This window comes from Corvus brachyrhynchos, unplaced genomic scaffold (genome assembly GCF_000691975.1).
Source record: "Corvus brachyrhynchos isolate BGI_N302 unplaced genomic scaffold, ASM69197v1 scaffold24, whole genome shotgun sequence".
Lineage (NCBI taxonomy): Eukaryota > Metazoa > Chordata > Aves > Passeriformes > Corvidae > Corvus > Corvus brachyrhynchos.
Window position 1 is genome coordinate 172,115 of NW_008237621.1, and position 22,679 is coordinate 194,793.

General features: G+C 42.9%; 1 protein-coding gene and 1 long non-coding RNA gene across 2 annotated transcripts in view; one reads left to right on the forward strand and one right to left on the reverse strand.

Annotated features, from left to right (window-relative positions):
- The first annotated feature begins 6,207 nt into the window (after positions 1 to 6,207).
- The window catches only part of LOC103614073 (microtubule-associated protein 1B-like), a 19,364-nt gene continuing 2,892 nt past the window's right edge, over positions 6,208 to 22,679 (forward strand). The window contains 4 exon segments of the mRNA XM_017732027.1: positions 6,208 to 6,348; positions 14,610 to 15,479; positions 15,678 to 16,227; positions 16,230 to 21,005. Of these exon segments, the coding sequence (XP_017587516.1) occupies positions 6,217 to 6,348; positions 14,610 to 15,479; positions 15,678 to 16,227; positions 16,230 to 21,005 (6,328 nt within the window). The 5' untranslated portion in view covers positions 6,208 to 6,216.
- LOC108446165 overlaps positions 12,525 to 22,679 on the reverse strand; it is a 20,117-nt gene continuing 9,962 nt past the window's right edge. Inside the window, exons 2-3 of the long non-coding RNA XR_001861281.1 lie at positions 17,902 to 17,904; positions 12,525 to 12,537 (exon numbers count right to left, since the gene is read on the reverse strand). This is a non-coding gene — a long non-coding RNA (uncharacterized LOC108446165). The remainder of the gene's footprint in view (positions 12,538 to 17,901; positions 17,905 to 22,679) is intronic.

Below are 22,679 nucleotides of genomic sequence, written 5' to 3' on the forward strand. Positions count from 1 at the left end.
TGAAAGGGGATTTTCCGACATTCCCGAAATACTACCGGTTTTTTCTACTAACTTAACAATAATATGAAACAAGGGGATAAACTGAGAAACAGAAAAATCACCAGAAGCTTGAAGAGAATAGATTTTTTTCCCAACGAGGTCCCAAAGAGTCAGAAAGGATAGAGTCACCGTTAATATCAGAGAAATGCTTAGAAATCCAAATTATAAAGGACTTGAGTTTCCTCTTAGAAAGATTCCCCTTAGAGAACTTAAAATTACTAGCAAGAAGGATTTTTAGAACTTGGGAATAAAGGTCTCTCTCAGATTGGGTAAGGCTAGGTTTTCCCAGCCTCTGTCCCATTCTGGTGGTCCCACGCCCAGCAGAAAAAAGAGAAAACAAAAAAAGCAAAAAAGACACAAAAATATAGGAGCACGCAGAAAGACCCCAATTTTAACTTACAATTCCTTCTTCAGGCATGGGGGCAACCAGTAGGGTCAAAGAAAACGTCTGCTGGGAAGGTGGTCAGCCTGCACGTCGATCCTCAAGAAGTGTTTCTTCTCTGAGATGGTAGGCGAGGGTTTGTCTCTTTGGATAGACTCTGCTAAAACGCAGGAGTGTCTTCTCAGAGAAATGACGATCCAACGGCGGCTTTAAGTCCTGCAAACAGCTGCGCAGGAGTCGCTCTCTCCAGGACTTCCAGGATATGAGTCCAAGCTGTTTGGTGCGCCACTTTGTTGCTTCCAAGGAGGCCGGGGGTGGACAACCTGCTGTGCCACGACCTTCCTAGCCTGGGCAACAAGTGATTTTAGCAAGTGTAGCAATTTCTCTGCTACAAGTGATTCCAGCTCCTGAGATTCAGCCCTTTGTGAAACCACCCAAGGCGAACTCGGGAATAGAGAGACAGGAGCCTTGTATAGCAGTTCCCCAGAGGTAGCCTTCATTGTCCAGCAATCCCTGTGAAGGGGTGGCTAGGGACAAGGCTCCCTGCATCAGGGCTAGGGGGCAGAGGTTATATGGGGTAGGCAGGGGGTGGGGTAGAAACCAACTAGCCAACGGGGTAGTGGGTATTACCATATATAAACAAGGCATGCTGGGGGCGGTTCACTTTCTCCCCATGACCCAGAGGAAGGTTGCTTATCTCTGGGGAAGATCGTCTTGCCCTCAGGCCTCTCTTCTCCAAGGGAGAGCAGAGGGCTCTTGTGCCAAGGGCTCCCAGCCCTCCACAGGGAGCCAATGGGGAAGCTCTGGGGGAGTGGCGAGGGGCAAGGGCCAATGGGGGGAACCTGGAGTGGAGAACTTTTTAGGGCATGGAACATATAAGGTAGCAAGGGGGCGGAGAGGCCAACGGCCAACCAGGAGGGCAGCACTGGGGTACATTAACATAGCAACACAAAGCATTCTGGGAGAAGCTTCTTATCTCACCCTAACCTGGGAAGAATTCTCTGGTACTAGGGACTGTCTTACCAGAGGACTCTCTTTGTCCCTTGTACCACAGGCTAATTAGGGCATGGAACATATAAGGTAGCAAGGGGGCGGAGAGGCCAACGGCCAACCAGGAGGGCAGCACTGGGGTACATTAACATAGCAACACAAAGCATTCTGGGAGAAGCTTCTTATCTCACCCTAACCTGGGAAGAATTCTCTGGTACTAGGGACTGTCTTACCAGAGGACTCTCTTTGTCCCTTGTACCACAGGCTAACCGGCCACTACAGGAAAGCACTGGTTTAAACCATACTGGTTGAATTTAATGTCTTCTTTTTCCTCTCCGTGCTTGCAGGTCAGAAGATTCTTCACCACAGAAGTGATGTCTTAGAAACTGTAGTCCTAATCAATCCCTCAGATGAAGCAGTTAGTACTGAGGTAAGTCAGTCAGAAATACTTCACTGGATGTGTCATAAAAGCTCCATTAAGTGGACAGGTTGAGAAAAGCTCCTAACTACGGACAAAAGGACATGTTAGAAGCAAATATCATCAAAAACGTTTAAAAAAACCCTCGATTTTTCCTGTTTTCCTGGACTTCTAATAAAGCTTCAAAGACATAGGACAGAAACACGCCACTTAGCCAGCACTCATTTCCTCATAACACACCAAATTCTTTTATTGATGAAGTGAAGGCAGCTGTAGTAAAACTACAGCTGGTTTTCTTCTGTTCCTCCATTGTTTGGTAGCTCTCGCTGCCTTTTTTGCCTATGAAAAAGTGCCTGAAGTCAGGTTCATTGAGATAAATTTAGGTCCTTAAGAAGAATGACCATCTACGTGGTGGTGACACTAGGTTGATCTATGTGATCTGTCCTTCAAAAACTGTATGACACAATCAATGGGCTCTGAAGAGTGCCCCAGAAGAGTTCTGTCAATTCCTCGTGAACTTGCTAGGGTAGAGCCAAAGAACTGAGGATGTAGCTCAAAGAAAAAATTGACAAATTTAGCTAGTGATATTGAAGGTTGTAAAAATTAGTCATAATTACATTGCTAGCCAGTGCTGAGAAGCACTGACATAGTACAATTTCTTTTGGGGAACGAAATGACTCTGTGTGGTGGTTTGACAGTGGCCAGATGCCAGGCACCCACAAAAGCCACTCACCCTCCTCTGCTACAGCTGGACAGAGGAAAGAAAATTTAATGAAAGGTTCATGAGTTGAGATAAGGACTGGGAGTAAACACTCCGAGGGCAAAACAGGCTCAACTGTGAGATATAAAGTGAATTTATTACTAACAAAATCAGAGCAGGATGATGAGAAGTAAAATAAGCCCTTAAAAACACCTTTCCCCCCCCTCCCACCCCAACCTCTCCCTCCTTCCCACTGCCAGTGCAGGGAGACAGGGAGTGGGGGTTTTGATCAGTTTATCACCCATAGTTTCTCTTGCTGCTCAGGGAGACGAGTGGTTCCACTGCTGCACTGTGGGGTCCCTACCATGGGAGACAGTTCTCTGCGAACTTCTCCAACGTGGCTCCATCTCATGAGCAACAGTCCTCCCAAAACTGCTGTAGTGTGGGTCACTCTTCCACGGGGTGCAGTCCTTCAAGGACAGGCTATTTCCAGCCTGAAAACAGGGCCCCTCTCTCCACCGGCCTCCCACAGGATTACAGCCTCCTCCAGGCATCCACCCACTCCAGCATGGGTACCTCCTCCATGGGCTGCAAGTGGATTTCTGCATCCCCTGTGGACCTCCATGGGCTGCAGGGGGACAGCCTGCTTCACCATCATTTTCACCACGGCCTCCAGAGGAATCCCGGCTTTGGTGCCTGGAGCACCTCCTCCCCCTCCTTCTTCACTGACCTTGGTGTCTGCATAGTTATTCTTCTCACATGTTCTCACTCCACTCTTCTCTGGCTGGAATTACAACTGCACAACAATTTTTTGTTTGTCTTTCTTCTTAAATATATTATCACAGAGGCATTACCACCATCTCTAATTGGCCCAGCCTTGGCCAGTAGCATGTCCATCCTCAGACCCACCAGGGATTGGCTCTGCCAGACATGATGGAAGCTTCTAGTATCTTCTCACGGAAGCCACCTCTGTGGCCTCCCCCACTACCAAGAACCAGGCCATGCAAAACCAACACACTCTGCTTGCAGTACTTCGTAAAAAATTCTGCTTATTTACCAACATGAAGTGATATCAAACACAAACAGGAAGAAATTTTAATGGTTTGACCCCAGTCAGCAACTAAGTATCATGTTGTTAGGATCTGATTATTAAAAGATGCCTCCACCAAAATTAAGGTGCAAATGAGACCATATGCTAAAGTCCATAGTATAGATTTTATTTAACAGTAAATGGAGGGGGGAGAAAGAGAGAGAAAAAGCAAAATTAAGTAGAGAGAGAGCCACCATGACGTGGGTCCCTGCAGCATCCTGCTGGCCCTTCCTCTTCTGGTTTTCTCAGTGGTGGGGGTCCACAAGTTTTCTTCTGGAGGTACCACTTATACAGTCTAAGTCCCAGGTATCCACAGAGCATAGATGGTGTTCCCACAACTTGGGCTGGCATGTGTATAAGGACTTCCTTCCTTTCTCACAGTTTGCCATGGTAGGAATTTTTGTCTGAGTAGGTTACCCACATCTGCCTCACCAGGCCTGGCATCTTCCTTTTCTTGAGATCTGCACTTATCACAAGTTTCTACAGTGCAATTTTGTCTAGTGTCCTAATTCCAAACCTTCCCCTCCATTTAGGCCTGGAATTAACACCTTCCTTTTTGCCATCTGTACCTGTTTTGGTGGCTTATCTTATGGGAACTTCCTTCTTTAACAGTGTTTTGAGACATTTCACTGCATTCTTTAAGTCTTGACACATGCAGCCACTCACTCCACACGGGGGAAAAAGAGAATCCTAAAAAAAAGGTAAACCTTATGGGTAGAAATATGAACAGTTTAATAATTGAAACAAAATAAAATGCAATAAAATAATAATTTAAAAAATAGTAACAATAATAAGAGTAATGAAAAGGAGAGAGAGAATAATAAAACCCAAGAGAAAGAAGTTATGCACAATACAATAGCTCATCATCCGCTGACCAATGCCCAGTTAGTCCCCTCCTGGCCATCTCCCCCCAGTTTATATACTGAGTATGACGTTCTATGGTATGGAATATCCCTTTGGCCAGTTCAGGTCAGCTGCCCCAAACTGCAGTCTCTATTCCTACACCTCTCAAGTGGATGGACTACAAGATGGGGACTGGAGGAGCAAAGTCCCTCCCACTGTAAGAGAACATTAAGTCTGTGATAGCCTAAGGAACTTGAATAGGTCTATGGGACCTGATGAGATGCATTCGAGAGTCCTGAGGGAATTGGCTGATGTAGTGGCCAAGCCACTTTCCATGATATTTGAAAAGTCACAGCAGTCAGGTGAACAAGAAAAAAGGAAAAATCTCACCCATCTTTAAAAAGAGTAGAAAGGAGGACCCCAGGAACTACAAACCTCATCTTTGTGCCTGGGAAGATTATGGAACAGATCCTCCTAGAAGCTATGCTAAGACACATGGAGGACAGGGAGATGATTTGAGACAGCCAGCACAGCTTCACCAAGATCAAGTCCTGCCTGATCAATCTTGTGGCCTTCTATAATGGAGTGACTCCATCAGTGGACAAGGGAAGGGCTACAGATGTCATCCATCTAGACTTCTGTAAGGCTTTTGATACAATCCCTCACAACATCCTTCTCTCTAAATTGGAGATATGGATTTGATGGGTGGACTGTTCAGTGGATGAGGAGTTGGTTGAATGGTCACATCCAGAGGGTAGTGGTCAATGGCTCAATGTCCCGATGGACATTGGTGACAAGTGGTGTTCTTTGGGGATCTGTATTGAGACCAGTGCTATTTAATATCTTCATCAATGACATAGCGGGATTGAGTGCTTCCTTTAGCAAGTCTGCAGATGACACCAAGCTGAGTGGTGTGGTTGCCAAACCTGAAGGACAGGATGCCATCCAGAGGGACCTGGGCAAGCTCAAGAAGTGGGGCCATGGGAATCTCATGAGGTTTAATAAGACCAAGTGCAAGGTGTTGTACTTCCAGCCTTCTTGGACTCCTTTGCCCTTCAGGACTGCCTCCCAAGGGACTCTCAACCAGTCTCCTTAAGAGGCCAAAGTCTGCCCTCCAGAAGTCCCAGGTGGCAGCTCTTCTGGCACCCCTCCTTACTTCTCTGAGAATTGAAAACTCAATCATTTCATGATTGCTATGCCCAAGACGGCCTCTGACCATCACATCACCCACCAGTCCTTCTCTGTTCACAAACAGCAAGTCCAGGGAGGTGCCTTCCCTAGCTGGCTCTCTCTAACCAGCTGTGTCAGCAAGTTTTCTTCCACACACTCCAAGAATCTCCTAGTCTGTTTTCTTTCTGCTGTATTGTATTTCCAGTGGATATCTGGTAAATTGAAGTCTCCCAAGGAGAACAAGGGCTAGAAATTATGAGACTTTTCCCAGTTGCTTATAAAATATTTCATCTGCCTCTTCATCCTGGTTGGGTGGTCTATAACAGACTCCCACCAGGATATCTGCCTTGTTTGCCTTTCTCCTGATTCTTACCCATAAACACTCTAATCTATTTGAGCCATCGTCAAGGTCCAGACAATAAAAAACACTCCATAACTTGAAAATGTTTTGACAGTCCTATGGAGACTGATGCAAAATATGCTTTAAATTAGATGAGGCAAACCTTATATTCTCAGAGGAATGTACAAACACGTGGTAACTCCCATTATTGATGTGTTTCTCTCCTTCTCTTTAGGTGCGCTTAATGATCACAGATGCTGCAAGACACAAGCTCCTTGTACTAACTGGACAGTGCTTTGAAAACACAGGAGAACTCATTCTTCAGTCAGGGACCTTCTCCTTCAATAATTTCATCGAGATCTTCACAGATCAAGAGGTGTGTTCAGAAAACTGTTTTCCATATATTGTCATGTGATGGCACAGGTTTTTAAGAGATTAAAAATGACCGTCTTGTTAGAATTAGCATTGGCTAACTAATGCTGATGCTTTTAACTCTTTATTATAGGCTTTCTTTCAAGACATTTAATTTACTTCAGTTTTGATGTAAATTTCTTTACAAATGAATTACATTTTATTTTTGGGATTTAAATTGTAGTTTCAAGAAAGAGAAAACCAAGGAACATTTTGACAATGGAAAGAGACAGTGTTGTGCTTAAAATATACAGCTTGTTTATCTAAGGTGCACATAGAAAGCAGTTGAATTTGACAGCAGGTTCTTGCCTGGTGGCAGTTAAGTAATAAGTAACATGAAATAAGACAGACTACCTGTTGGAATGGCTGTAGTTTTTTGCACCACCTACCTGTTTGGCTTCTTTACTGTAGTGTTTAAAATTTTGATAGTGAAATCTGTAAATCTTGTGGGATTTGCAGAACAAAAATATAAGAATGAAACATACCAATATTTAATGCTGTTTCTTTCATGACTTGTTATTTTGCTGTCTTGCTTAATGTACTGTGTCTGGAAGTTCCTGTGGGGCAGGAACCCGTAGTAAACAAGCTGTCACACTTAATTTGGCTGCTGTGTAAAGTATATATTTAAATATTCTATATGGCTGTGTCCCTAGGTATTTAGTTCCCAAAATTAAATAGGAGCATTTCAGTGGAGTGAATTTTGAAACTTAAGCACTGAAAAAGCAAAGTTTGCATGAGCTCCAGTGTGACCTTGTTGTATCGATTTGGGGACAGACTTTTTAGCAGGGTGTGTTGAAATAGGACAAGGCATAATGCTTTTAAACTAAAAGAGGGTTGATTTAGACTAGATATAAGAAATAATTTTTTTTACGATGAGGGTGGTGAAACACTGAAACAGGTTACCCAGAGAGGTTGTAGACCTTCTACAATAAGGTCACCCACCTAGTGGATGAAAGGAAGGCAATGGATGTAGTTTTTCTGGATTTTAGTAAGGCTTTTGATACTGTCCCTCACAGCATCCTTCTGGAAAAGTTGCCCAACTATGGGATGAGTGGGCTCATGGTGGGCTGGGTGAAGAACTGGCTGAAGGGCATGGCTCAAAGGGTTGTTGTGAATGGGGCTATATCTGGCTGGTGACCAGTCACTAATGGTGTTCCTTAGGGCTCAATTCTAGGCCAAATTCTGTTCAGTATATTTATCAACAATCTGGATGCAGGAGTTAAATGCACCATTAGCAAATTTGCTGATGATACCAATCTGGGAGGTGCTGTTGACTCTCTTGAGGGAGAAGAGGCCTTGCAGAGGGATCTACACAGATCAGAGCATTGGGCAAATGAAATTTAACAAGTCCAAATGCTGGATTCTGCACCTGGGATGGAGTAATGCCAAACATGAATATAGATTGTGAGAGGAGTGGCTGGAGAGCAGCCCTACAGAAAGGGATCTGAGCGTTGCTGGTTGAGAGAAGTTTAGCTTCATTTTTTTTCTTTGCTTTTTTATAGACAAAGCCATGTCTGACATAGGAGTGAGATTTATTTATACTCATATCAAATGGTTTCAATACAACAAAGATAGAAAATATGTATTTTCTGCTTTATTTACTTACTGGTGTGATAATTTTTCTTTAGATTGCAGCCATTGTCTTTGTTGCATTTTATTATTGGTAAGTTCTCAAAATAAATTATGTAACACAAAGAAAGGAAACAAGACATACACAGAAGACCACAGAGATCTACTGCAATCAAGCATCTTTTTTTTATATATCCATTTCTTCTGCTGATTCAGTTTGTAGTCCAAGACTTTAAAGTTATTCAGCTGCAGCCTAATCTATATTATCTTTATAAAAACTACTCCTATAGCTTGAACTAGCAATTGAGTGTCTGCAAAGAAGGTTGTGGTATTTTGCATGATAACATGTGGGTATATTTTGCATTGAATTTTATGTCTGAATTAATTCTATAAATATATAATTTGGTGGTCTCTGTTAAGAGCAAAGAGAACAGAAATGGGCTACATTTGACCTATTTTCCTGTAAAAAAAAAAAGTCAAATGTGTCTGTGAAATTGGGAGAAGATAAAAAGTATATCATACCTTTTCATGTTTGTGTACTAATGTGGAAACACCAAATATTGGTTTTTAGTTCAGACTGGAATAGAGCAATAGCTTTTCATACTATGGCATAGAACTTTTTGTTTTCTGTGCCTTTATTTCAGTAGATCGTGTTAGTACTATCATGTTGAGGTTTAGGAATGGTACTTCCCAATTTAGTGCCCCCACCTAGACTCTCCCAAACCAGACACCACTCACTCCCCTTCTACCCCCATTGAAAGCACAAAAGGCAAAGATCATGGGTTGAGAAAATAACAATTTACTGGAAACAGCAATGAGAAAACTAATAGTAACAGCAAGAATATTAATAACAAAAGCTATAAGAAAAAGAAATTATTTACATGGAAAACCATGACAAACACTGACCAGTTCTTCCTGACCACGTTTTTCTCCCAACCAGAAAAAGGATGCCCTTCTGCTCTGAAGGCAGAGAACCTCCCCTTACCCCACCCATGGCAATGATGTGAGGTGGTATTGAATAACATTAGGGTCTGGTCATGCCCCTCTCCCCACTACTGTAAAAAATTAGCCCTTTTCTGGCCTAAACTAGGATATTACCCACTCCTTATTCTACACCATGCATATCATGCCCAGATCCTACACCTTCCAACTATATACATATACATATATATGTATATAAATATACACATGCACAGGTATCATTTCCATAGTCAATGGCTGTCCCTCCATGATGTCTGTTGAGTTCATTTAATCCATGACTGTGGGTTCTATCTGTCCTAGATGTCTTCCAGGGCAGGAGGGATGGTGTGCTGTTGGCTGGTTGCTGCATCAGGAGCTCACGACTGGTCTGTCTGGAGCAGTCCATTCTCATTGGCCATGGGAGTTATGGCATACAGTGGCAATGTCATTCAGCAACCAATATCATACAACTTAACATTACAGACTGTTCTCACCCAAAAATCAAGTACCCTGAGGTATACATCATGGTTCCCTGTCCCTCTGAATTACCCACCAAGTGCACCCCAGTCCTTGAGCAAAAACAATCCCACAGATGGGTTTTCCTTTGTTTGAGGCATGACTAATCCAAACTGACTATCCTAAAACATTTCTCATATGCACCATGGGGACTTTATTGCCTTCTACGGTATGCGGAGGTTTTGATAGGGCAGGGCCAGCTCAATTGGTGGAGCCACTAGTGTTAACTAACCAAGTGGCCTTCACTAAATGTAGATCCCAATGTTTGAAGGCCCCACCACCCATTGCTTTCAATGTGGTTTTTACCAGTCCACTGTACTGTTCAGTTTTCCCAGAGGCTGGTGCATGATAGGGAATATGATGCACCCACTCAATACCATACTTTCTGGCCCAGGTGTCTATGAGGCTATTTTTGAAATGAGTCCTGTTGTCTGACTCGATTCCTTCTGGGGTGCCATGTTGCCACAGGACTTGCTTTTCAAGGCCCAAGACAGTGTTCCAGGCAGTGGCCTGAGGCACAGGGTGTGTCTCCAGCCATCCAGTGGTTGTTTCCACCATTGTAAGCACATAGTGCTTGCCTTGGCAGGTCTGCAGGAGTGTGATATAATCAATCTGCCAGGTCTCCCCATACTTATATTTAGACCACCTTCCCTCCATACCAGAGGGGCTTTACCCACTTGGCCTGCTTCACTGCACCACATGGTTCACAGTTATGGACAACCTGGGGTATGGTGTCCATGGTTAAGTCCACCCCTCAATCACGAGCCCATCTGTATGTTGCATCTCTTCCCTGATGACTTGAGGCATCATGGGCCCATGAAGCCAGAAATAATTCACCCTTTTGTTGCCAGTCTAGATCTACCTGAGACACTTTAATCTTGGCAGCCCGATCCATTTGTCCATTGTTGCATTGTTCTTCAGTAGTGTGACTCTGGGTACGTGTGCATCTGCATGACTAGTGGGTTGACACTGGCTGGATGCCAGGCACCCAGCAAAGCTGCTCACTCACTCTCCTCTGCAGCTGGGCAGAGGAGAGAAAATATAATGAAAGGTTCATGGGTTAAGATAAGGACTGGGAGATTTCACCCATCAAATATCATCACGGGCAAAACAGAGTCTAATTAGAGATATGAATTGAATTTATTGCTAACAAAATCAGAGCTGGTTGATAAGAAGTAAAATAAACCCTTAAAAACACCTTGCCCCCACCCCTCCCTCCTTCCCAGCTCTACCACCTTCCCCAGCAGCACAAGGAGACAGGGAATGAGGGTTATGGTCAGTTCATCACCTGTGGTTTTTCCTGTTGCTCAGGGAGACGAGTCAGTCCCCTGCTGCACTTTGGGGTCCCTCCCATGGGAGACAGTTCTCCAGGAACTTCTCCAACATGAGTCCATCTCACAAGCAACAGATCTCTGTGACCTGCTGCAGTGTGAGTCCATCCCACGGGCAATAGTCTTTCTCGGACTGCTGCAGCATAGGTCACTCTTCCACAGGGTGCAGTCTTCCATGGGCAGGTTTTTCCAGCCTGGGAACAGGGCCCCTCTCTCCACCAGCCTCCCACGGGGTCACAGCCTCCTTTCTGGCATCCACTTGCTCTGGCGTGGATCTCCTCCATGGGCTGCATGTGGATTTCTGCATCCCCTGTGGACCTCCATGGGCTGCAGGGGGACAGCCTGCTTCACCATCTTCACCATGGGCTGCAGAGGAATCTCAGCTCCGGTGCCTGGAGCACCTCCTCCCCTCCTTCTTCACTGACCTTGGTGTCTGCATAGTTGTTCTTCTCACATGTTCTCACTCCACTCTTCTCTGGCTGGAATTACAACTGCACAACAATTTTTGTTTGTCTTTCTTCTTAAATATATTATCACAGAGGTGTTACCACCATTTCTATTCTTCCCAGCTTTGTCAAGTGGTATGTCCATCTTTGGAGCTGCCAGGGATTGGTTCTGCTGGACACTGAGGAAGCTTCTAGCAGCTTCTCACAGAAGTTGCCCCTGTAGCCTGCCCCTCCCCCACCTAAGCTTGGTCATGCAAACCCAATACAGACACATTATTAGATCATCCTTGAGAGGATACCTTTGCCTCATGCTTGACAGGAGTTGCCTTCAGAGGCTGTTTCTGTCCTCTTCCCAATCCCCTTATCTATGCCCACATCCTGGAACATGGATTCAAGCTGCTTGGCTTCACTACTGTCTATTTTCATATTGTGGGCTGTGATATCCCAGCATTGGAGTAGCCAGGTCACTGGGCGCTCACCCAAATTGCAGTTGAAATCTTTTCATTTGTCTCACAGCTCACCTGAGAACAGGGATCAGGGAATTATCTCTGGCCCTGCCTCTTCCTCCTGTTCTGACAGTCTTGATTCCTCTTCATCCCTCACTAAGCGAACTGATTTGGTCTTGGATTTCTTCTGCTGTATAGAGGCGACTGCTACCGGCACAGGTTGCTCCTCTGGTTCAGCTGCAGTTTGAGTGGCCACAGTGCCTGTTCATCTGCTTTCCTTCTTTTCCTCAGGATGCTGTCTAGTGATGAACAGTGTCTGATACTTAGTAGCCAGGGACCAGCACGTTGCATAACTTCGCACCTCTCTAGAACTGCCACAGCATTTTTCCTTCGCATATTTTATCACTTTAACAGGGTCCTGTAGTTGTTCAGGGGTGAACTTCCAAACCATTGGAGAAGTCCTTCGAATACTGGCCCATGTCCTCCCACATTCCATGCTACTCATGACTATCCACTCTCGGGGCAGATCTCTGAATGATCTCCCCCTAGAAATCTCTTTCTTGACTCTAAACATAATGTGGACCACACTGAGGAGACCTGGCAGACCTACCAAGAACATGCTTTCCTAATATCCAAAGTGAATTAAAAATTCTCAAAAGCTGTTGTAATAGGCCTGAAGGAGGAAAAGGAAATGAAAGGCTGTGGAAAATTATCCTTTCCTGTTCCCTCCACAGACTGTGTATAATTATTAATGGACTGCAAAGTTAGGTAGGAAAGCAACACTGAATATGCATCCCAAATGACCCTCATTGCCCTTGATGTTATCATGTCATAAACTGATATCCCACAGTACAGCAACAAAGCAATGGTGATCCCTCTCCCTGCTCTGAAAAAGAATGTTGCAAGGAGAACATACAGGAATATATACAGGGTTAGATACCACACCCATATGAACAGACCAAGCTACACTGGGACCGATGGCTCCATGCCTAATACAACAAATGCTTAGATCAAATTTGTTTCCAATCCACTCTGGGCAGATCTGTTCTTATCTCAACCCTTCATGCCTGACATTGGGCGCCAAATAAGGCTGTCATGGTTTAGGAATGGTACTCCCCAATTTAGTGCCCCCACCTAGACTCTCCCAAACCAGACATCACTTGCTCCCCCTCTACCCCCACTGAAAGCACAAAAGGCAAAGATCACGGGTTGCGAAAATAACAATTTACTGGAAACAGCAATGAGATAAGAAAATTAACAATAACAGCAAGAATATTAATAATAAAAGCTATAAGACAAAGAAACTATTTACACAGAAAACTTTGACAAATAGTGACTGGCTCTTCCTGACCACATTTTTCTCCTGACCAGAAAAAGGTTGCCCTCCTCCTCTGAAGCCAGAGAGGGTCCCTTTGCCCCATCCCTAGCAATGACATGAGGTGGTATTGAATAACATTAGAGCCTGGCCATGCCCCCCTCCTGACTACTGTAAAAAATTAACTTTGCCCTGGCTGAAACTCAGACACATGTTTTCAAACACTGTCAAAATTAATAGAGTTATTCTAGATTTTTACTTTTGTGATCCATTAGTTGAAAATAAAAATAATGACAATATTGTTTTTAACCATAACACTTTTCTTCTGGCTCTTTCTTTAGCATTGAATTTATATTTTTTTATTTATAAGACTATATATATAAAGCATTCTAAATATATAATATATTGCATAATATGATATATGTATTTTTATATCTTTTTTTCATAGTTTAACCCCAGCTGGCAACTAAGCCCCACATAGTGGCTTGCTTATTCCCCTCACAGTAGGATTGGTGAAACAATCAGAGGGGGAAAAATGAGAGAACTCATGGGTTGAGATAAAGACAGTTTAAAAGGAAAACCAAAAGCCATACGTGCAAGCAAAGCAAAATAAAGAATTAGTTCACTGCTTCCCATGGGCAGGCAAGTGTTCAGCCATTTCCAAGAAAGCAGGGATCCATCATGAGTAATGGTGATTTGGAAAGACAAATGCTATCATTCCCATTCCTCTTTCCTCCCCTAGCTTTATATGCTGAGCATGACATCATATGGTATGGAATGTCCCTTTGGTCAGTTGGAATCAGCTGTCCCAGCTGTGCCTCCTCCCAACTTCTTGTGCACCCACAGACTACTCATTGATGGTGTGATGTGAGAAGCAGAAAAGGCCTTGATTCTGTATAAGCCCTGCTCAGCAACAGCTAAAACATCCCTGTGTTATCAACACTTTTTTTAGCACAAATCCAAAACACAGCCGTATAATAGCTACTATGAAGAAAATTAACTCTATCCCAGCCAAAACCAGAACAATAGAACATATATAAATATATTTGCCTCACAATCTCACAAATACAAAACTTGCAACTTTTTGCATTTTTGATGGAGTAAATAATTTCTTAGTGTTCTGGAAAACTGTCCTGCAGTCTGGGAGTCAGGATCCAGTCTGCAGAAAGAACTGTGGTGTTGTGAAATACATGCTGTGTAAGGAGGGGGGTGAGGAAGGCAGCTGCTCCAGGAGGATACTAGCCTCCTCTGAATGAACAGGGGTAGCAAGGAGACTCGTGAGCCAATGGCAGAGATAGTGGCAGCTCTGGCAACATTAGCTTCATAGTCCTCATCCCCTCTAAATTAAAACTTGTACTGTCCTCCTATAAAGGGTAGAGGAGGGAGGGGAGAACCTTGGGGTACTTTCCCTCTTTAGGTAGGGAGGAAGGGACCTTTCCTCATAAGGTGATCCTTTGTATTTTAAAAAATACAGTAGAAAACTAATTGTGATAACTGGTTCCTTTAGCTTCTAGGATGGGTACTCAACAGTGCAGAAGCGAATGAAAAAGGTTTTATCTGATCAGGAACTATTATGTTCTGATATTAATCGTAATTAAAAAATGAATTCACATTCATCTTGTGGTTTTGTTTTACAACCTTAGATTGGTGAATTATTGAGCACCACACACCCTGCCAACAAAGCCAGCTTAACTCTTTTCTGCCCTGAGGAAGGAGAATGGAAAAATTCCAACCTTGACAGACACAACCTTCAAGACTTTATTAACATTAAGCTCAACTCAGCTTCCATATTGCCCAAAATGGAAGGACTCTCTGAATTCACTGAGTATCTGTCAGAATCAGTAGAAGTGCCATCACCCTTTGACATTTTAGAACCTCCAACGTCAGGAGGCTTCTTGAAACTCTCCAAACCCTGCTGTTATATTTTCCCAGGTGGAAGAGGGGACTCTGCATTATTTGCAGTGAATGGATTCAACATGCTCATCAATGGAGGATCTGAAAGAAAATCTTGCTTTTGGAAACTTATCCGGCACTTGGACAGGGTAGATTCCATTCTACTCACTCACATTGGAGATGATAACCTGCCAGGAATCAATAGCATGCTTCAGCGAAAAATAGCTGAATTAGAAGAGGAACAGTCCCAAGGGTCTGCGTCCAACAGTGACTGGATGAAAAATCTGATCTCACCCGATTTAGGTGTTGTATTCCTTAATATACCTGAGAACCTGAAGAACCTGGATCCTAACTTTAGAGTAAATAGGAGTGTAGAAGAAGCTTGGTTTACTCTCCAATATTTAAATAAATTGTCTATGAAACCAGAACCTCTTTTCAGAAACATAGGAAATACCACTGACCCCATCATTTTATTTCAGAAAATGGGAGTTGGCAAACTTGAGATGTATGTGCTTAATCCTGTCAAAAATAGCAAAGAGATGCAATATTTTATGCAGCAGTGGAGTGGTACTAGCAAAGATAAAGCTGAATTCCTGCTACCAAATGGCCAAGAACTAGACATTCCATTATCCTTTTTCACCTCTGTCTCATCCCTCATTGTGTGGCATCCAGCTAATCCTGTAGAAAAAATAATCCTTGAGATGTATGTGCTTAATCCTGTCAAAAATAGCAAAGAGATGCAATATTTTATGCAGCAGTGGAGTGGTACTAGCAAAGATAAAGCTGAATTCCTGCTACCAAATGGCCAAGAACTAGACATTCCATTATCCTTTTTCACCTCTGTCTCATCCCTCATTGTGTGGCATCCAGCTAATCCTGTAGAAAAAATAATCCGAGTTCTGTTTCCTGGAAACAGCACACAATATAATATTCTAGAAGGACTAGAAAAACTCAAACACTTAGACTTTCTTAAACAACCAGTGGTTACACAAAAAGACCTAACTGGAAACATTGCTAGTCCAGCTGTGAAACAAGCAAGGTTGAAGCAGCGAACAGACAGCAAGGAGAGTCTGAAGCCTGCTGCAAAGACACCAAGCAAGCCTGTCAGAAAGGAATCTAAAGAAGAAAGATTGGAGCCTGCAAAACCTAGTCCAGCACTGGAAAAGCTTCAAAATTTGGAAAGCAAAGAAAATGTTCCAGTTAAAAAAGAGAAACCAGTAAAAGGGGAGACCAAACCTATAGTGGCAGAAAAAGATGTTAAAAGTAAAGAAGAGCAAAAATCTGAAACTCCTGAAAAACAAGATACAGATGTAAAAGCAAAAGTAGCAAAGGACAAGCCAGTGAAAAAGGAAGTCAAAGCAAAACCTGAAAAAAAAAAGAGGAAAAAGAAAAACCAAAGAAAGAGGTTTCTAAAAAAGAGGAGAAAACACCCATCAAAAAAGAGGAAAAACACAAAAAAAAAGAGATCAAGCAAGAAGTTAAAAAAGAGGTGAAAAAGGAAGATAAGGAAACTAAGAAGGAAGTAAAGAAAGAAGCTCCACCAAAGGAAGTTAAAAAAGACGGTAAAAAAGAAGAGAAGGAAATAAGGAAGGAAGAAAAAGGAATCAAAAAAGACATCAAGAAGGTTCCTAAAGAAACAAAGACATCTGCTCCTTCAACTGAAGTCAAAAATCCAGCAGCAAAGACTAAACCACAAAAGGAGGAGGAACCTACTAATAAAGAAGCAATATCTGCTGAAAAGCCAAAGGAAAAAGTAAAAATCAAGACTCTCAAGGAGATTAAAGTCAGTGGAGCTCAAGCTGCCCTTTCAGTAGTTGAAGCCACTACCACAACTGCAGCAGCTGCAGAAATTGCAGCTAGTGGAAAAGAACTTCAAGTTGAGAGATCCCTTATGTCTTCACCAGAGGATTTAACGAAGGATTTTGAGGAATTAAAAGCTGAAGAAGATGAAACAATAAAAGTAACGAAACTTCAAGTTGCACTCATAGAGGATGAACTGAAACTCACTGGCACAGAACAAAAAGAGGCCTTTGAAGTCCAAAAAGAAAAAATAGATCATGAAGGACCTGCTGAGTCATCTGATGAAGGCATAACTACCACAGAGGCAGAGGGTGAGTGTGAACAAACACCTGAAGAATTGGAACCTCTGGAAAAGCACAGGGTTGATGACCATGAAAAGTTTGAAGATGAGGGAACTGTCTTGGAAGACTCATATGAAGGAGGAAATGATGAGGAAAATGCAAAGACAGAAGAAGCTGAAGAGCGAGGTGAAGATGCGGAGGTAAAGACACAACTGGTCACTACAAAACCATATATGAAGAAAGCAAGAAAAATGCAAGAGAGTTCAGAAGCAATAATGGCTGATATTAAAGCAAAAAAATATATTGAAAAGGCAGATGATGAGGCATCAGATGAACAGGCTAAGGAAGACAGGGAAGAAGCAGTTGAAAAGGCAGAAACTGAAGAGGCTGAAGAAGACAAGGAAGACAAAGCAGAAGACATTAGAGATGAAGAGAAGATTGAAAAAATAGAAGCTGAAGATTATGTGATGTCTGTGGTAGACAAAGCTGCAGAAACTGGTGAAGTTGAAGATAAATATGGCCTACTCATACTTACACCAACAAAACACTCAGAGCCTCAGTCTCCAACAGTTGAACTGGCTTCTTCTATCCATAATGAAACATTACCTGGTGGCTCAGAAAGTGAAGCCACTGTTTCTGATGAAGAAGATAGAGAAAATCCACCTGAGGAATTCACTGCTACTTCAGGTTATACACAGTCTACCATCGAAATATCCAGTGAACCAACTCCAATGGATGAAATGTCTACCCCCCGGGATGTCATGAGTGATGAAACTAACAATGAGGAAAGTGAGTCACCTTCTCAAGAGTATATGTACATTACCAAGTATGAGACATCATTGTACTCTCAAGAATTTGCTAGACCTAAACTTTTTCCACTTCCAGATGCTTTTAATGGATTATCAGAGGGATCCAAAACAGAGGCCACAGAAGTTAAAGACTATAATGCCTCAGCTTCTACCATCTCACCACCTTCTTCATTAGAGAAAGACAAATTCTGTAAATCTGCATTCCAAGATGTATATTGTCAAAAAGGAAGTGAAATCCAAGGCACTGACAAATTAGAAATCAAAGGACCCTATCCAGAAGATGGTGGAAAACATAGTCCAGTCAAGAGCCCAGCTAAGAGTTTGTCCCCTCCATCACCTGTTGCTAAAACACCACTGAGTGAACGCAGTGTGAACTTTTCACTTACGCCCAGTGAGATCAAAGCCTTGGCTGAGCCTGTCCCCATTGCTACATTGTCTGATGTACATCAAGAAGTTGCCAAAGAGTACTGTGCAAGCCCTGAAGATAAAACATTAGAAGTAGCATCTCCCTCACAGTCTGCTGCTGGTAGTGCTGGCCACACGCCTTATTATCAATCTCCCACTGATGAAAAATCCAGTCAGCTTCCCTCTGAAACCAGTGAAAAGTCAACAGAAGTTCCTGTTATCTTTGAACTCAGTGAAGATAAAGATGAGTCTGCTAAACCCAGAATTAGCCCTATGGATGAGCCTGTGCCAGATTCAGAATCTCCTATTGAAAAGGTTCTCTCGCCTCTACGGAGTCCACCACTGATAGGTTCAGAGACCACTTATGATACATTTTTGAGTGCTGATGTAAAGTCTCCCACCAGAGATTATGGAAATCCTTCTGAGGGGAAACCTGAAAAAAAAAAATCACCTGTTCAGATGAACCCGGCTTCTGAAGCCAGCTCTGTGAGCCTTTTCCAAGAAAAACAAGGTGAAAAAAGCATGGAGTTTATGGTAATTAAGGAAGGTTTCAGCCTAGAAAGGAAAATGGAGGATACAGAACCCAGCAGCTCTCAGTCTTCACTGGTCTTGGATGAGCGGAAGTTAGCAGGTGATCTCTCACCGACTCAAATAGATATCGGTCAGTTTGGTTCCTTAAAAGAAGACACCAAAATGTCAATTTCAGAAGGTACTGTTTCTGACACATCTGCAACTCCAGTTGATGAAGTTGTAGCAGAAGATACCTATTCCCATATAGAAGGAGTAGCTTCTGTCTCTACAGCATCTGTTGCTACTAGTTCATTTCCAGAACCAACTACTGATGATGTATCTCCTTCTTTGCATGCCGAGGTTGGATCCCCCCACTCTACTGAAGTTGATGATTCCCTTTCAGTGTCAGTTGTACAAACACCAACAATGTTTCAGGAAACAGAGATGTCTCCATCTAAAGAAGAATGCCCAAGACCCATGTCAATTTCTCCACCAGATTTCTCACCTAAAACTACAAAATCAAGAACCCCAGTGCACAATCACAAATCTCCTGAGCAGTCAACTATGTCAGTGGAATTTGGTCATGAGTCCCCTGAGCAGTCTTTAACAATGGACTTTAGTAGGCAATCTCCAGACTATCCTACTGTAGGCACTAGTATATACCATATATCTGAAAATGGACTGACAGAAGTAGATTATAGCCCTTCAGATATACAGGAGCCTATTTTTGCATGGAAGACTTCCCCTGTGGAGCAGTCATCTTGCTTTCAGGAGAAGGATATTTCAGAAATTATTTCAGTTTCTCAAATTGAAGCTTCATCCTCAACTTCATCAGCTCATACACATTCCCAGTTAACTTCACCACTGCCAGAAGAAACCTTTTCAGGTGCTGTTCCACCCAGACATATGTCACTACATTCTTCTTTTACTTCAGAAAAGATGCAGAGCCTCGGAGAAAAGCTTTCACCAAAGTCTGACCTATCTCCATTAACTCCAAGGGAGTCTTCTCTGTACTCTCCTAGTTTTCCAGATTCACCTCCTGCAATCACAGAAGTTGTGCCAGCTAGCCACACATCTTCATTGTCTTTGCAAGTGTCCTCTGTCAAAGCATTTGGTTACCAAGAACCCCTAACAAAGCACAGTCCAGAACCTTTAATCAGCCCAGAAAAAGAAGATTTAGAGGAAAGCAGCAGGTCACCAGAAGAACTTAGTTATTCTTACAAGGCCCCAGAGAAAACTGTTAGGTCACCAGAGGATATTAGTTACTCCTATGAGGCAGTTTCAACATCTAGATCACCTCAGTCCACAGATTATTCCTATGAGATGACAGGGAAAACCATGGCATCACCAGGAGTCACAGATTATTCCTATGAGATAATTGGGAAAGCTATCAGATCACCTGATGCTATGGATTACTCCTATGAGACAACAGGGAAAGCCACCAACTCACCTGAAGACACAGATTACTCATTTGAGACAACTAGGAAAACCACCAGGTCATCCAAAGCTACTAGCTATTCCTATGAAGCAAGTGCACATTTTACTCCAGAAAAATCTTTAGCAGAATCCCGTCAAGATGTTGACTTATGCCTTGTGTCTTCCTGTGAATATAAACATCCTAAAACTGAACTTTCACCGTCATTTATCAACCCAAATCCCCTTGAGTGGTTTGCAAGTGAAGAACAGTCTCAATATCAAAAGAAACCATTAACTCAATCTGTGAGAGCCCATCCACCTTCTGGGGGAAAGCAGCAAGGGCGGCAGTATGATGAAACCCCTCCCACATCCATGAGTGAGTCTGCCCCATCTCAGACTGATTCAGATGTTCCCCCTGAGACTGAAGAATGCCCTTCCATCACTGCAGATGCTAACATTGATTCCGAAGATGAGTCAGAAACCATTCCGACAGACAAGACAATTACATACAAACAAATTGACCCACCACCTGCCCCAATGCAGGATCACAGCCCTTTCCCTAGGCACCCTGACGTCTCCATGGTTGATCCAGAGATTTTGCCCACTGATCAGAATTTGGGTAAACCTTTGAAGAAGGACCTCAAAGAAAAGACAAAGACAAAAAAGCAGGGTACTAAGACCAAGTTGTCTTCTCCTGTTAAAAAAAGTGATGGTAAATCAAAACAAGTGGCTTCACCAAAACCAGCTGTAAAGGAATCTTTAGACAAAAATTCCAAAACAGTTTCTCAAAAAAAGGAGTCTGTAGAGAAAGCAACCAAAAATATCTCTAATCCAGAAGTAAAGTCTCAAGTGGAAGAGAAAGATAAGGACACCAAGAATGCAGCAAATACAACAACATACAAGTCAGCAAAGACTGCAACCACAGGTAAAGACAGATAGCTGTTCCCTAATGTTAAGATTTTCTTTGTTGTTGCAGTGAAGTTAGGTTGCCTTTACATCAGCTGACAATGTGGTTTGTAGCAAACCCCCAAGGAAAGTTCATGTTTTAAATATAAATCTGGTGTATTATAGCTACATTTAAATGAATGAAATACACTGAATTAAGTTTTGCAATCTGATAAATCTGATGTGTCAGTTTGCTCAGATGCAAAGAATTAGAGAGGGTACATCAAATATAAAAAACTTAGTACTGTCTGAATTGTTAACCAACTATTAGAATTAAAAGTACCACTTCTGTAGGTGAAGTGAAATCAGCAGTAAATTACTTTATTCATTATAAGAATCGTATAGGCATAATATTCTTAACATAAAGTAATGCAATTCAATATTGTGAGAGGCATAGGTACAATCAGACATTGGATGCTTTTATTACTTTTCTGGATTAATTTTAAAAATAGTATTTTTAAAAAATTATAACAGTAGTAAGAGCACTTTCAGTGAGCTGAGCATGTATATCACATAATCCAGTTGTGGTCAGTTGACCTTGGCTCAACACCAGGTGCCTACCAAGCTGCTCTACCGCTCCCCTTCCCAGCTGGACAGGGGAGAGAAAATCAGATGGAAAACAACTTGTAGGTTGCGATAAGGCAGTTTACTAAAGTGAAAGCAAAAGTTTGCACAAGCACAAGCAAAGAGAAAAAAAGAGTTTATTTTCTACTTCCCATCAACAAGTGATGTTTAGCCACTTTCTGAGAAGCAGGGTTTCAGCTCATGCAGTGATTGCTCTGGAAGGCAAACATTGTAGAATGCCCCCCTGTTCCTCCTCTCTTCCTTAGCTTTTTTATCTGAGCTGTCATTAGATGGTATGGAATATCCCTTTGGTCAGTTTGGGTCAGCTGTCCTAGTTGTGTCCCTGTTATGATCCAGTTTCAAGGTTCTTAGAAATGCCTCAGCCCAAATTAAGGTGCAAACAAGACCATATGTCAGTGACAATAGTAAGGGTTTTATTTGATAGTAAACATGAGAGAGAGAGAAAGAAAGAAGTAGAAAATAGGTGGGGGGGACAGAAAGAGTGACAGGGACAGAATAAGGAAGATATCACCACTCCATGGATCCCAACAATGTCCCGTTGATCCTCCCCAGCTGATCCCCTTAGTGGTGAAACCCCCCCCAGAAAGCAGAGAATCCCATGGGTATATATGCTCAGGCTAGGTAGGCATGTCCGGGCATGTCCCCCTGGAGATGGAGGAGGCAGACTCTGGGTCTGTTGCACCACATGCAGTCCTTTCAAAACCTCCTCCTCCGCCCTCGGTTGGGGGGAGTCTGTATAAACTTGGCCTCTGTGAGCTGTGCTCTTCCCCCACCCCAAACTCAGCTGGAGATAGTTGCAGCTGGTGGCTTTGGCCTTTTGTGGATGCATACCTTTCCCTCAGCCTGAGATGATTAAACAATGTGTTTCCCTTTATCTAATCAACAGTTTGACTTTCAGTTCAAAGTCCCACTCTTCAGGGGGGCTTCCTCGGTTGTAGCTTCTTTATAATGAGCAAAACTTTATATCAATGTTTGAGGCATGAACTATTTTCAGTCTCTGACAGTCCCCTCCCAGGATCTTGCCCACTTCCAGCCCCTTGATGGGGGGGGGGGGGGGAGTGTGTGAGAC